The sequence below is a fragment of the Linepithema humile genome, chromosome 3 (genome assembly GCF_040581485.1).
Source record: "Linepithema humile isolate Giens D197 chromosome 3, Lhum_UNIL_v1.0, whole genome shotgun sequence".
In the NCBI taxonomy this organism is placed as follows: Eukaryota; Metazoa; Arthropoda; class Insecta; order Hymenoptera; family Formicidae; genus Linepithema; species Linepithema humile.
Window position 1 is genome coordinate 17,408,375 of NC_090130.1, and position 17,190 is coordinate 17,425,564.

At 34.2% G+C, this 17,190-nt stretch overlaps 1 protein-coding gene across 1 annotated transcript; it reads right to left on the minus strand.

Moving 5' to 3' along the window:
- Positions 1-8,122: 8,122 nt before the first annotated feature.
- LOC136999012 (uncharacterized) lies at positions 8,123-8,893 on the minus strand. Its single transcript, XM_067352407.1, has one exon. It carries the CDS (start codon positions 8,891-8,893, stop codon positions 8,123-8,125), a length of 771 nt encoding a protein of 256 aa, XP_067208508.1.
- Between the last annotated feature and the right edge of the window lie 8,297 nt (positions 8,894-17,190).

Genomic DNA, 17,190 nt, shown 5'->3' on the forward strand with positions numbered 1-17,190 from the left:
GAGATGAACAGGTCGAATGTTCAGTACAAGAGTACTAATATTTTTACATAAAAAATTAATTCGTCTACTAGAGACATTATTCTAAATAAATTATTTATTAAAATAATAATTAATGTAATAATTTAAATCGCCGTTCTAAACAAAATTGATATGTGAAATAGCTTCTTCAATAATAATAATTTATTCCTACTTCTTTCGAAATCTCTTCTCTTTTCTTACATAACTTGACTATCTTTTATACAGGGTGCGTCAGCTAAATCCGGACAAAACAAATTGTTTATTAAAACACTCTTTAGACTCAGAAAAAACTTGAAATTATGAAATATTTTTTTGTACGTTGCTTAAGAGATCCTCTCTGAGTGCAATTATTCTACATAACCCCCGTTTGCTGCGATCACTGCTTCAATCCTTTGCCTGAAGCACGAGCACGCTCTTTTCAACTGCTTCTTGTCTAAATCAACGAATGCTGCTTCAATAGCGGCTTGAAGAGTTGCCACATTGGGGTGCCTGGACTTGTTAAACAATCTTTCAATAACGCCCCAAACATAATAATCTAGGGGGTTTAAATCCGGACTATTAGGAGGCCAGAATTCCTTGGACCAAAACGCATCCACGTTATCGTTAAGGGGGGACGCCTACCTAGAAACTTTGAAAAAATCGATTTTTGGGTTTTGATATTTTCTTGAAGTACAACATTTTAAAAATATTTCCTAAAAATTTCAAGTCAATCCGAATCAAATTGACAAAGTTATAGGCGTCTAAATGTTACTCGGAAGGAGCGTTCGAGCGTTCGAGCGTTCGAGCGTTCGAGCAGGTATTCAAACAATCGCGAAACAGGGTCGTAGGCAAGACCAGCTTGAAGTTTTGGAGATGGCAGCTGATGCAGAAAGATTGTTATATGGACCAGGAATAGATGATTCAATGTAAGTTAAAAAATTAATTTTTTATTTAGGTGTAAACATGACACAAAACTTTAAAACGCGTTTTCTCAAAATCACTTTTTCAAAGTCGGTGACCAACATAACTAAAAAATCAGTCGATCGATTTATTTCAAATTTTACAGGCTTATTTAAGAGATCAAAATCTAGGTCACTACGAGGGCTTTTTCCTTTTTTTTGCTTACTTCTTTTTTTATACACAAAAAAAGAGCAATTTTTTGGTCAAAATCGATACCTTAACTTTACACCGCCGCCATTTTGTTTCAAATCAATTTTTCAAAAATGCGGCCCGTAGAGACCTAGATAATTTAATATATAAACTAAAAATTTTCGATTTTTTGATTTTAGATAATCCTGCTTTGAGATAGAGTGGTCACCGCACAACGCCTCTAAAAAAGGACATCCACGGCATCGATGAATATCTCAATTACTTTTTATAATTTGGTCATAAAAAAATTATTATAGTATGTCAAAAATGTATATTTTATAATAATCTACTTTTTATTAATAAAAATTTATTCAGTATTTAAAAAAAAATTCCCGAAAAAGCATGTATTTTTCACTTCTCTAGGTAGGCGTCCCCCCTTAAGCCAATTTTGCACTAATTGGCTTGTGTGAGCCGGTGCACCGTCTTGTTGAAAAATGTACGGCCTCCCGGAGGCCGTAGTTTCCATCCATGGCTTTATTACAGTCCTCAAAATCCGGAGGTAAACCTCCTTCGTGATGGTTTCTCCCTTTTTAAAGAAATACGACGGCATGACATCACCCTCATTAGAGACGACGCTTAAGACGTGAACATTGGCTGGAAACTTCGTCCTGCCTATTATGGGGACATCCTCGAGACCACGGGCGAGCCAACGGTCGTTCCTTCGACTCACTTTTGTCGATCTTGAGTACTTGAAAAACCGAATAATTTCGATCGGCGAACGTCCGGCGCGAAGCGCTTCAATTATCGCCGCTCTTCGATTGTATTCCGCACTTGATTTTATTAACTCGGACATTTTAAAGGTTATACACGTTTTACACAAACATTTGACTAACGCGAACATTAACAATCATTTGTTCCTAAATTCACACGTAGCAAGGAATTCTAATTTAATTTTGTCCGGATTTAGCTGACGCACCCTGTATACTTAGGCATAAATCGAATTGGAATTGGAGCATCAAGGTAACTAAAACAGCATGTGAATATTGAATATATTGTTTGCCGTGTGAGAAACTGAATAACAGAAGATCCTTTGACTGAAGATACAAAGGCTCATCAAGATATTCAAGCTGTGCGTAGAATGCACCGTACGTTACGGCTGAAACTTTGCGAGTACGATCAGGAGGAACTCGATGCGGCCACTAAAATCCCAAACCCATGGTGCCCGGATAGAAAAACAATTTTAGAAGATTTTTCCTCCAGTCCGTATCCGACCGTGGCAAACGGTTGTCTTCATCTACTGCTCAAACCCACGGGATTAAATCAATCTGATATTGGCAGCTACGCAATTCGCTTTCATGGGAATAATTCTGCTTTATTCGCACGAGCTCGGCGTTCACGTTAGCGACGAAGATAGCTTTTTGTCACCTATGGAGAGGTATAGGATATCTTCTTGGTATCGAAAATGAGTAAGTACGATCTGTTAGTACGTTTCCACGCAAGTTCGCTCATCATTACATTTCAAACACTGCGATGTTAATAGCAAGATCATTATGGCAGTAAGTTTTACTAATAACGAGTTTAAACTTTTCTTTTGAGTTTAACGTATTTCCATTCTAGAATAAATTTTTTATTTATCTGAACATTGGTTTTTAGTCTTTATTCAATGCATATTTATGCTTTTGCTTCTTGATTTTTATTTGTTATGCGTTTGTTGACTGATTTATTACTTTTTATAATTATTATAATATATTATTCTATAATCTGTTCTATAAAATTAATACGTTTTATCGACAATAAATCTATGCTCTAGATACAATTTTTGTCGCGGCAGTCTTGAAAAGATAAAGCAAAGGGGGGCGAGACTTTACCGAAACTTGGGTGAGACCGTATTTACGGCAAGTAACACCGGAATGGGAGCACTTGCTAAGATGTTTGGTAGAAGGTACAAATTATTATACGGCGAATAGTCGCGCAATTTTTACTGCTTGTCGCTGATTTATTAAGCATTAATATGCCACATATGCAAAAAACGCTCACTTATTTTCAATGATTGCAGCTTATGTTACTACGGTAAGCACAAATAAATAAATCAAAAGTGTATATGCAACTTTTAGTTAAAAATATAATAATTGGTAAATTTTGCACATCTTAATTATTATATTTGTAATTTATAATGATAAATATTTATAGTAGTTTATAATCACAACATTTTTAATAATTATTTTGCATAATTTCAGCTTTATACTACATTATGGCATGAAAATACAATTCGTACGGGAGTATGTAAACAGGAGAGTTGTAAGAGTCTCGATAAAGCGATTAAATTTGATCGCGGAAAACACAAAAAACGCAAAAAAAGTTCTGCTCAAAAGGTTCCAGATTTTTTCTGCGATTCTTAACTGAGAATGGTTAACAATTATATTCTAAAATGACAGCTTTATTCTATTTTGTCAAAATTAAAAGGTCTAAGAAAGAAAAAGAAAGTATTTTAAATTTATCTTTCTTTTCCTTATTTTACATATTAAAATATATAAATAAGTTTCCGCGTGTACAATAATTCATCCTTACATATTCAATAAATGTACTATTTTTTTCTGTTCAGCTATTCTCTTATTACTTCATATTAATGTATTAAGGTATCAATTTTTTTTCCTTTTATATGTATGTCTTATAAAACTGTAATTAATATAAGTAATGTTAGTTTCTATAGATGCATTTGACATATTATTTGTACGCATCTCTTGAAAAGATTCCTTTCCTTATTTAGAATGGATTGCTTATAATTGCTGGAAATACAAACAAAATTAAGAAAATTAAAATAATAATTAAATTCCCTTATTGCAGTGTTAACTTCATAATAAAAACTGATAGTTAATAAATATACAGGGTGTTTCATAATGTCCGTGCCAACGCTCGTGTGCGAATAGAGTGCGGTAAACTGAATAGAACAGTCCTTTGCCGTTTTCCAATCTTCGCAATAGTAATTGAGATATTAATTAAAAGGGATTGACGAATAATCGCGCGTTGCGCGTATCTAGATCGTGGACTGTACACTCTAAACGTGACAACAACGAGGATCGCATGGCCACGAAAAATAACACGTAGCGAAAGCAGGAGTGATATGCGTTGTTATTTTTTAAAACAATTCCTTTCTTAAAACAATTCCACAATTTTAATTGGCTCTATTATTTCAGATCCACGTTTACACATCAGGAATAGAATCATTATATGAAACAAAAGCAATTTTACCAACTGATTACGGCGGTGAAGAACCGTCAATGGACACATTAACAGATAAAATATCATCATCGTTTTAAATACATGTCACATATATCAACAATTTGACGGACATTATAAAACACCCTGTATATTACAAGTATTCTATTTTTCAGATTTATATATATTTTTATATTTCACCATGCTTTAAAATTATGCAACATGAGATTACTTTTTAATAAGGTGATGTATGAAACAATCAGTCAAATACTAAATTATAGTCCGAAAAAACAAGTGCATTTTCGCAAAAAATCTAAAAAAACAAGTACAAAATTTTTCTATTAGGGGAAAAACTATATGCGAAAAATAATGTTCATGAAATACTTTTATTATTCTATACTGCTAAAAAGTATAAGAACATCATATCAAAATATTTTACTTATTCTGATATCTACACTGCTTTTATACCACATCTTTTTGCAATTCAAAAATTAATATATCTGTGACATAATAATTACAATGAAAATCTTATCAAAATTTTGCTTTTTTGTCATGGCCCAAAAAAGAAATCAAAATATTTATTAAATTGAATAATAATTTAATAATAATAATAATAAAATAAATCAAGGCTCAGAATTATTTCATCTTTTTGGCCGATTCTCGTGGTATACGCCTCCTTTCCTCTCCTTACCGCGCGCGCGGCAGCTACTAGGGTCAGCGCTGCCGAGCGTTAGGAGCGGCGTTATCCGATAAATGTTAAGTACTTCTCCCTTAATCATTAAAAGTTAAAAAAATTTATTAAAAATATTTTTTTCATTTTTAAATTTATTATGTGAAAATATTTCAATAGATTTCCACGTCACCCATGAGTTACTATTGCTATTGAAAAAAAAAATGTTTTTAATAAATTTTTTTAACAGTAATCGGATAGCGCCGCTCCTAATGCTCGGCGGCGCTGGCCCTAGCGGCTGCCGCGCGCGCGGTAAAGAGAGGAAAGGAGGCGTATACCACGAGAATCGGCCGGAAAGATGAAATAATTCCGAGCCCTGAAATAAATAATTAAACAATAATAATAAAAAAATCAAAACAAACTAACAAAAGCAAGCGTGCAGCAGCGTCAGAGTGACTTTTGAGCGCACCGGTGTGAACCTGCCAATCAATTTTATAAAATATACAAATAAATAGTATAGCCTATGTTTGTACTTTAAAGAATTAAAAGATATATATAGTGATTAAAAAATGATCAGCGCTCAACTATAATGTTTTAATTTAATTTAATTTTTCAACATCTTTACATAATTACATTCCTCCAAATTTCTTTCCTCGTTTATCTATACTTTTGTTATACTCTTTAATTCGCACTTACAATGAACTCAGTTTTTATAATTCAAAATTATAAAACTTGATTGTCGTAGAAGACTTGCTAAAAAACGAAATAAACAGTTATAAATGTTAATGTATGCTATATTTTTAACTTTTCAGGAAATACTTGTATTGAAATCCGAAAATTTATATGCATTAAATTTATGTTATGTTATCAACAACATCAGAAGGTCAACTGCGGCTAAAAAAAAGTATGCAGTTGCATGTTGCAAATTACATATTTTTTCTTAAAAGTAACTATATGTTTTTTTTATACATTAATTGATTCGTCTCATTATTTTGTGCATAAAAGTATTAAGATAAGATTCCCGAAAATTAAATGTTTTACAAGATATTTTGTATTTTAAGTCAAAATGCTGTAACTTTCAAGCCTCATAACTCGAAAAGTACTTAATAAAAAATAATTTCATTATAATGTTTTGAAAAGCACTTGTCACCAGCTATTAGATTCTGGAATCAAAAATAGGATGTTCCATTTAAAAAAACAAAATTGACCTTCATATGACCTTGGCATGTACACTCTAGGTTAAACCAATGTCATCATCGGATGTCCCCCTCCAAACCAAACAACTTTTGTAGAGAATATTTTTTTATTTGACCATTTCTTGCAAAGTTAACAGGGGTGCCCACTTAAAATGGGACACCCTGTATATTCTCGATAAAATATGTAACCTCAAAATCTCCTCTTTTTTTACAATATTTCCACACCCAGTCGCAGTCGTAATAGATTTCCGGTGCATCAAGAAAATGCCTATAAGTGATTTATTAAATCAAGTTTATCATCAGATGAATAAGTTACATCACGAAGACAACATTGTAATAAAACTGAGTCGAAATACATAAAAGGCCATCCTTTCCTGTATGCTTCTTCCTATTAAATTATGTTCACATGAGTTTCTTTTACACATCAATTAAAATTTCTTACGTAACAGTGTTAAAAGTCACAAAAAATGCTCGAAAGGCATTTTTTTCTTCGATTATTTGGCATGGACTTGTGTGACCGTTTTAATCTGCTGAACGCATTTTAACGAAGCAACTATGTTTTGTGTTTCATATTTCCCAATTTGTCCGAATGTGCAGTTGTTGTAGAATCTTCTAAAAGCTTGGAGAAAAGAGAACGTATTTTCGTTGGAACACATACTACTTTATCTTAAAGTCACTTGTTCTTATACACAATTTCCATGTCCAACCGCGAAATCCTTCTGTTCTTTCTTAGCATGATCGTGTAAGTGATTTCGTAAAAGTTCAGAAGTAGTCGACAAAATTGCACACCACAAATTACCACGGATGAGACATTCTGAGTAACTGTATGTATACCGTGTGGAAGTATATTAGGTTTAAATACTTGAAAAATAGCCATGGCCATTTTCATCGTTCTCTGTATACTTTTTCGTATTCAAATAATTCTTCATGCTTTCTTTTTACACATTCACAGAAGTTTATAATACGGATGTAACAATATTTATTTTTACCGGACTTATGTACATTTTACTGATCATATAAAATCTGATCATATAAGATTATCTAAAAGCTTCATAATTGCGATTAGTTTAGTAACACGGACATTACATGCGTTTCGAACGACGGGATGTATGTAACTGAATACGAAACAAGAACCGTTTTGTCGAAATGTCGATAGAAGAGATCGGAGAAAGACGTGTACTTTCCTTTGGGAATGTAAATATTGACGTTAGTCAAACCTAACAGTTATCAAAAGACGCGGTAGCGCTCTTTAGATGATCCTGATTTATTTTCCTAATATCGATCACTTCGAGTCTCGTAAAAAATTAGAATCTCTGTAAAATCACTCCAACTGGTATTTTAGAATCCATAATTATATTCAACACACTGCGCACGATAAACTGCAAAATAGTCACTGCATTATTAAAAGCCGCAAAATTTGTTAGAAGGAAACTTTTTCATATCTCTTAATATTAGTTTTTTTTCTTTGATTTATTTAAGGCAATAGTAAAATTCTCCAAAACTCTGAAACAATTTTCGTTATGCTAAAAATGATTTATCGCTTTTCTTGTTCTACACAGGAAGTTATGAGACACCCGAGAAATACAACATAAAAGCAAAGTTAAAAATTTTTTTAGATTCCAGAGAGATTATTAATTAAAGAAGTATATAAATTAATAAGATTTAAAATTGTTGAGCGCAGTTAGGATAAGAAGCGAGACACGTCTTTACTCGACAAAAGACAATCCAGAAGAGAGTGATTTATTTGTATCATTTCGTAGGTACAAAAGAACATCTTATTAAGTGCAGCATGGCGCGCAGTTCAAAAGAAAGAACAGTATTTTCTTACAACACCCTCACTCATTAAATATTAGAAATTGCTTTACAGTAACAAACAAAAAAAAACTTCTATATATTTATATATGTATAGCAAATAAAATAACTCTTATAGTTTCGCAAGTTTAATTTCTAAGTTTTAATGCACCAATCCAGCTTTGAGTGCACATGATGCATGTTTCGGTCCATTTACTGCTTTAGTCAAATTATCTGCTACCATTTCTTTAGTAGAAATGTATGTCAAGTCAATGATTCCATTTGCTACTTTCTCACGAATGTAATGATGGCGGACGTCTATATGCTTGGATCTCGCTCTAAAACCATCTGTCTTGGCAAGTCCTAAGGCGCTTTGGTTGTCACATTTGATTTTTATTGCATTAGTTTTACTATTTAACTCCAGTCCCTCACTGAAGCTTTTAAGCCATAATGCCTCCTGAATTGTGGCCGACAAGGCCATATATTCAGCCTCTGTGCTTGATAGAACGACTATCTGTTGCCGCTTGCTCATCCATGATATTGCTCCTTTACACATCAGGAAAATGTACCCAGTACAGGAACGGCGCTTGTCTACATCCGACGCCCAATCTGCATCTGAAAAACCGACTAAATCATCATTATCTGACTTAGAATAACGTACCTTAATCTCCCTAGTGCCCTTTAAGTATCTAAAGATGCGTTTAACTGCCGTCCAGTGACTCTTGCCGAAATTGGAGTTGAAACGGCTTACATTGTTAACAGCAAAAGCGATGTCAGGGCGTGTGCCCTGTGCCAGATATAGAAGGCTTCCAACCGCCTCTTGATAAGGTACTCCCTCAAGTTCTTGTTTTTTATCTTCAGTTTTTGGACTCATTTCAGTTGATAGTTTCTGATTCGGGTCGCTTGGAGTCGCCGCAGGTTTACAATTGATCATGTTAAATTTTTAAGTATCTGTTTCGTATATCTTGCTTGATCCAGACAAATAGCATCAGATTCATACGTAATACTTAATCCAATGCAATTGCTTGCCTTTCCCATATCTTTCATTTTAAATGCTTCACTGAGAGATTTCTTCAGCTGATCCTTTACTTTAGCATTTGCCCAAAAAATCAAGAAATCATCCACATAAATGGCTATTATCAATGATGCATTCTGATTGTAAAATACACATGGATCTGCACGAAATTGAATAAGTCCGAAGTTTTTTAACTTATTCTTGAGCTTTTTATTCCATTCTCTGCTGCTTTGTTTCAAGCCATAAATGGCCTTTTTTAATCGACATACTTTGCCTTGTTCATTGTTCAATCCTTCTGGTAGCTCCATGTATATCTCTTTAGATAAATCACCTTGCAGGAAAGCTGTCACGGCATCCATTTGATCTATCTTCAAGTTATGTTTGACTGCCAGGGCTATCAAGTATCTAATTGACGTATATCTTACGACTGGTGAATAGGTTTCATTGTAGTCTACACCATAATTTTGCAAGTATTCTTTAGCTACTAACCTCGCTTTATAACGTGCTATTTCTGCATCTCCATTGCGTTTTGTCTTGAAGATCCACTTGCATTTTATGGCCTTTCTGTCACATGGCAAGTCGACGAGTTCCCAAGTAGCGTTTTCTTCAAGTGACTTCAGCTCTTCATCAATCGCCGCTCTCCATTTTTTACTATCATATCTGTCCATTGCATCCTTGAGTGTTAACGGATCATCGTTTTCATTACCCATAGTTAGGTAGGTAACAAACCCTTCAAAGTTTCTTGGTTTTGGTGTGCGAGACGATCTTCTTAGTTGATTTGATAGCGTCGGCGTTTCTTCGAACTCATAATCTTCGTCACTTGTATTAATTTCCTCAGTGACTGATCTGAAAGAATCGTCTTCCGTATCACTGTATAGATCTTTCGATGGTTGAACATCCCCTTTTATTGATGATTTATCCCTCTCTGAATTAAAATCTTCATCTATATTCATAACCGTTGATAATTTTTGTTGGTTTTCCAAGAATTTAACATCCCTACTTAAGGTAAGTTTCTTCGTGAATGGATCAATACATCGATAACCTTTGGTACCTTGATCATAGCCAACAAATATCTGTTTTGTCGATTTTGGATCCCATTTGGAACGCTTTTGTTTTGGAACATAAACCATTACTTGTGAGCCAAAAATTTTCAAATTACTTACGTCAGTCTTAATTCCTGTCCACATTTCTTCCGGTGTTTTGCCATCCAGAGTCGAATTAACACATCTGTTTACCACATACGCCGCCATGTTGACTGCTTCAGCCCAAAAATTTTTATCGAGTTCAGCGTCAAAAAGCATGCATTTGGCTCGCTCCACAATCGTACGGTTCATCCGTTCCGCAACGTCATTTTGCTGAGGAGTGTATGTATTTGAAGTTTGGTGTTGAATTCCCTCACTACTGCAAAATGTGTCAAATTCCTTGTTACAGTATTTCGTTTCATTGTCCGTTCTAATAGATTTCACCTTGCATTTGGTTTGTGTCTCAATTAGTTTTTTGAATTCTTTGAATCGCTTCGGTACTTCAAACTTGGATCTTAAAAAATAAACAAAGACTTTTCGTGAGAAATCATCGACAAATGTTAAAAAATACCTGGCTCCTCCTATTGAGGCAGTTTCCATTGGTCCGCATAGGTCTGAATGGATTAAGTCCAATATCTGCTTCGCTCGTTTTCCGGATGCTTTAAATGGAAGTCTGGCTTGTTTGCCTTGCATGCAAACTTCACATTGTTTTACCTCTTCAGCACCATCGATGAATTTTACACCATCTACCGCGCCGTCTCGCATCTTGCATAAATCGCCATGGTTTACATGTGCTAGTCGTCTATGCCACGTCATTGCATTATTATTGGTTGAAAGCATACAGACTGCGTCGTCGCTTGGAATTTTATAAACTCCACCCAATGATTTTACTTTTACGATGCAGTTTCCATTCTTGCCTATGATTGAGCATCCATTAGCATTAAATATTATCGTGTTTTTATTCTTTACTATTTGGTCGACAGAGAGTAAATTTGTTGATAACTCCGGTACATGCAGAACATCCACGTTCTCATTTTTTACCCTTAAGGTGATTTTTCCAGAGCCGGTCACAGCCATTCTTTGGTTATTAGCTGCCAAGATTTCCGTCACCAATGTTGGTCTTACTTCATGTAGCCAATTCGCATTAGGTGTCATATGTTGAGACGCTCCACTATCAATATACCAATCGTTCTGATTTTGCATTACTTTAGACAAGAACACTGCACTAAATGCGTTATTACTTTCCTTTTTGTCCTTATTTTGTCTTTTGTCTGGTTTGCCATCAGCGCTGATCATCTTTTCGATTTTATTGATCTTGAATTCTTTACCACACTGATTCGCCTTGTGACCTCTTTTGCCACATTTATAGCATTTTGGCTTGCTATCGATGCTCTTTGATTTCTTGCCTTTGAACCCGCTTTTACTAAAAAATGCTCCATGGGTTTCCTTTTGGTATGCATTGTCCATGAGTTTTGTTTTCACAGCATCAGGCGTAGTTTTTATTCCACTACCTTCAAAACCCATCGCCAACGGTTTAAATTCGTCTGTAAGACCCGCCAGCATAATTGCACCAACCAATTCGTCACCGATGTTGAGACCTATATTGTTCAGTTTATTCGCAGCACCTGTAATTTGACTTACATAATCGGGCATTGATTCACAGTTTTCTAAACGAACGTTAATCAGTTTTTGTATTAATCCGATTTTATGTGTAGCTCCAGTATTTCGAAACAAATTCTCAAGTGTTACCCACATTTGTGCTGCATTTTTGGCATTCTCAACATGTACATACAGTGATTCATCGATGCTAAGCAAGATTCTTCTTTTGGCCTTTTTTTGCTTCTCCGCATCCATGACTTCGCCTTCGCCAGTAATGATGCATCCCTCGAGACCATTTAGATCAAGCATTGCCCGCATGGTCATAGACCAAGTGTGATAATTTTCAGCTCTTCTTAGTTTATTTATTGACGACCACGATTCATTTGAAGCCATCTTGAAAAAATTTTACAATGCTGTGCGGGATAATCAAGAAAAAGAAAGACGCGGTGATTCGAACACGATATCCTTTTGTGACACACACGAATTAGATTTATTATCGCTGTTCGTCCAGAGCCACACGGCTCACGTACTTCTTCTATTTTTATATATTACTCTGGGCCCATAACCTGTTGAGCGCAGTTAGGATAAGAAGCGAGACACGTCTTTACTCGACAAAAGACAATCCAGAAGAGAGTGATTTATTTGTATCATTTCGTAGGTACAAAAGAACATCTTATTAAGTGCAGCATGGCGCGCAGTTCAAAAGAAAGAACAGTATTTTCTTACAACAAAAATACTAAAATAAATTAATTATTTATGTAAAAAATAAGTAAGTATGTAACGGTGCGAGTTTATCTGACTCAAGTGACTAGCGCGGATAAGCTCGCCGGTGCCAGGATTCGGAGATACGGTTGGGTGAGACTCCAAATAACCAGTCAGTAATTGTCGAAGTAACTAAATATATTCTGTTCTCAATTATTTACATATTTACAAGGAGGAAGTAAGCCATAGCTGCGCAACGCAAGAGCGTGGAATAAGCGGCGCTGGTGGTTGCAGCGAAAAGAGCAGCGGTGCTGGTAATAATTAAAGAATAAGCGGTGCTGGTGATTACAACAGATACGAGTTAAGCGGCGCTAGTAGTTACAAAAGAAAAGAGAAGCGGTGTCGCTACGAGCTAACAAATGAGCAGCGCTGGTAATAATTAAAGAATAAGCGGTGCTGGTGATTACAACAGAAACGAGTTAAGCGGCGCTAGTAGTTACAAAAGAAAAGAGAAGCGGTGTTGCTACGAGCTAACAAATGAGCAGCGCTGGTAATAACTAAAGAATAAGCGGTGCTGGTGATTACAACAGAAACGAGTTAAGCGGCGCTAGTAGTTACAAAAGAAAAGAGAAGCGGTGCTGCTACGAGCTAACAAATGAGCAGCGCTGGTAATAACTAAAGAATAAGCGGTGCTGGTGATTACAACAGAAACGAGTTAAGCGGCGCTAGTAGTTACAAAAGAAAAGAGAGGCGGTGTCGCTACGAGCTAACAAATGAGCAGCGCTGGAAATAACGAAAAAGTGAATAGCAAGAATGAGCGGCGCTGATAAGAAGAATAATGATTTGGGCGCGGATGCCCGAGACTCAAAGTTCGCTGTCGCGGACGACGCGTAAAGGGAGGGTCGGAACGGTGCGGGGCGAAGATCGGGACCAGGTGGTAGGGCCGGGTCAGAGAGCGCCCTGAGTCCGGCTCGGAGTGTCCGCTGCGTGCACACAGCAGACGGTGTTCGGAAGTGATGAATCAGAGTGCGCCCTGATTCCAATTCGGAGTGCTTGCTGCGAGCTCACAGCAAGCTAGGAAATGCCGGGTCAGAGTGCGCCCTGAGTCCTGCGAGGAACGTCTGCTGCGTGCTCACAGCAGACAGGAAATGGTGTCGATTGCCCGGAGTGACGGTCTTTTATACCACCGTGCCCCACTCGGTAGCCGGATCGGCGGCTCGATCTGCGTTGTGCGGTGCGGCGGCTCGGGTGCGGCATGGTGCGCGGCCCGGTGCGTAATGTGCCTAGTAACACGCACGAAGTGTGTACTTTGTGCGTGTTACAAGTATTTAAGCTATATCGTGTATTTAAAAAATAACAATGTTCTAGAGTGTTCGATCAGAACACGCGGGTAAATTTTCGAACAAACAAACATAAATTGAAAGCAGAAAGGAGAAAGTTTTATTTAATTAGTTTCTTTGTATTGTTAAAATTTGAAACTTTATTTGCTATTCACATTTTCGTTTATTCACGCAATCTGTTTCACTTTCAACCTGGAAAAGTAAATATTATATATTTGAACTGAATAATCCATTGCTTCGTTTGCAATAAGTGAAACGTTTATTAGTGAAGCATTCTATTAATACACTAAAGTCAAATAAATAATTTCTCGAAAAATAAAGCAATTTGTGACCTGTGCGAATTTATATTTGGCAAATTAATCAACAAATAATTATTTAATTTTCGTGTTAATACAAATGCGTTTTGTCGGATATATAAAGTAGGCAAATTAATTTGAAAAATGCAACATTACATATTACTCAATCTAATATTATTCCAACATCAGATTTGCAAATAATACTTATAAAGCACAAGTATACCAAATTATAATTTAACTTATTCTACGAAAAAGTTTACTCTATTGCATTAGATAATTTCATATTACATTATACATCAAAGACTGATTGTGAGATTCTAAATTAAAATTAAAAATTAAAAATTAAAATTCAATTAATTAAATAATCTGTGTCTTATTTTCAACTCATTTTGACCTAAAAATTCGAAATTTAATCAATTTGCAATCTTCAGTTTCCAAAGAATAGTCTGGTTTAAAAATTTCTTGGACAAAACATTTCAAATGGAACAGCTTTAGGAAAAATAAAGATCGCGAAAATATTGGTTTTTATGTAATCTAATCTAACTTTTCAGCAATTGCATTAGTACAAAATATTAAAATATTAAATAAAAATATTACATAAAAATATTAAAATTTAAATACAAAAAATGATAATTTATACTTATTATGCAAGATGTCCAGATATTATCTAGATCGCATAATGAAAGCCGCTGCCGCCGCATGATAACAGCGCTAATTCTAAGAAGCCAATTTTAAATTAAGTAAATCATTACATTTTTTTCGAGAGAGAGTCCTCTAAAAAAAATATATATTCCAAATATTCCTCTTTTTTGCGAAACACGATGGACGGTCAAGTATAAGAGCACACGGATTTTTAGAGAAAACATTACAATTGTGATAGAAGCATTGCAGAAATTAATGGAAGATGGTAATCAAAAGACAAAACAGCGTGCATTTCAGCTATATAACTCATGCATATACCCGAGTCGAAATTTAAAACCTACTATAAACCTCATACATGGTTATTTGTGCCTCTAATAATGTTCCTTGACCTACAAGTTCTATCTTGAAAGTGTTATGTCTTTTTTTGACCTTTCTTTAATCTTGTTGTCCTAGAAAACCCTTATTTTTATTGATGTTAAATATACAATTCCTACTTTCGTTCTTACAACTCTTACCTCTTTTGAATCTCCAAATCTTATCGAAATTTCTAGCAATAAAAATATTAATATTCAATCTATAATTGAGTTCAATTTCTATTATTTCAGATTAATATAATAAATGTTATAATATAAATAATAACAAATAAATAGTAAAAAATATTTTTAAAAATTAAGTGCAACTCAGTATTATATTTAGTATTATAAATAACTAAAAATTTATTCGAATAAACAAAAAACAATTAAAATTTTATTTAATATTTTATTACATATTTGATCTATAATTCGAAATTATTTAATATTCTATTACCACATTTACTTTATTTGTATTTAATGCATATCTTAATTTCAATAAGCGCAATACATTAATTATGTAATTTACTTAACTGCAGATAGATATGTAAGAGATAAGTGAATATTATTTATATAATATTTGCTTATAGTAGCCTATTTACAGTTAAGCAAATTATAATAATTAATATATTGTTTATTGAAATCAAGATACATTAAATGCAAGTAGAGTATATGAGATAATAGATTATTAAGTAATTTTGAATATTTATTTTCTAGAAATACATATTTATAGAACCTGGAGCCTTTTTAGAGGTTCTCAGTAGGTACTCTTTTGAGCTTCCACATGGAAAAAACGGCAATAAGTAACAATTTTTAGTATCAAAGGAGGGCAATAGCCAATGTAATGTTATATCTATATATATGAATTAAAGCTTACATTGGTTCTCCAAATTCGACAAAACTTGTAGGTTTAATCTAGGCTAAAAATTTCGACTCGGGTAAATTCATCTTTTTTTGTTTGCCTATTTATCATAGCAGAGTATTCGTCAATATTAAAACCTGTAGCCAATATCCTTCAAAGTGTCGAACAGAATCTTATGACTGTAAGGAATCAAATTACCTCTCTCATTAAATTTTTCAAACAACATCGGGAGACTGCAGTCGTTACTTTTAGTACACTTTGGGAGAAAATCGAAAAATGTTCAGCTCAGTCAAATATTGAACTGAGGACTTCGAGAATTACTCAAAAACAAACTCACCGATCAAATGTTCCTTTCAATTCTTCTGAAAATTATTACAAAAAAACTATTTTTATTCCATATCTCGATTCGTTAATAACTTGCATTGAAGAGTGGTTTTCGGAGGAAAATGAAGCATTATATTTATTATTTCAATTATTTCCAAAATGTATCAAGAAACTGGACGAAAAACAGTATTGAACAGTCGTTAATAAAATTCAGGCAAAATATGGATGTTATCTCGACAACTTTTTGACAGAATCCGTGATTTGGTACCATTATCACAAACGAACAGACTGTGATGAATCGAATTACAACACCTTTGACGTATTGAAGCAAGCAAAGAAATTCTATTCATCAATATTTTTGGCTCTTTGCATTGCTCTTAGTATACCAGCCACTACTTGTACTGCTGAACGATCTTTCAGCACCTTACGTAAAATTAAAACCTGGTTGCAATCAACAATGACTGATGAAAGACTCGATGCCTTATGTATGATGTATATCCATCGAAATCTAGTGAGTGATTTGATAAACCAAAATTTTTATTCGGAAATAATTAATCGGTTTGGACGAGAGACTAGGCGGTTGTAGTTCCTTTTTTCACAAAGTTAAATAATTTCAGATATATGCAATATTATGTAATATAAAATTAAAAATTTATAGTAATAAACGGTTCTGCATAGTAATACAGATTTAAAAATTATACTATTATTACACCACCTCTATAGTTTTTCTTCAATATTTATAACAGTAAACAGTATAGCTAAAATGTTTGTAATTCAAAATGGGTGATAAGTAGAAAACATTTTTTTAAAAAACGTTTTTAATTTAAATAATATGAATCTTGACTTTAAGCTACACAGGTTTCTCACTGTTTTTTTTTTTTTATTATAACAGAATATTATGTAAACATAATCTCGAGGATTTTAGACTTGTCCCTACCTAGACAAATTTCTGCGGGTGCCCATCTATCCCTCTCTATTCCCACTATGCGAAAGAAAAAGACAGAAATACTCAGAATGCTATGTCTTTAAAATTTCGACGTTGTCTGTCACAAGAACCGGTCTATTATATATGGTAATAC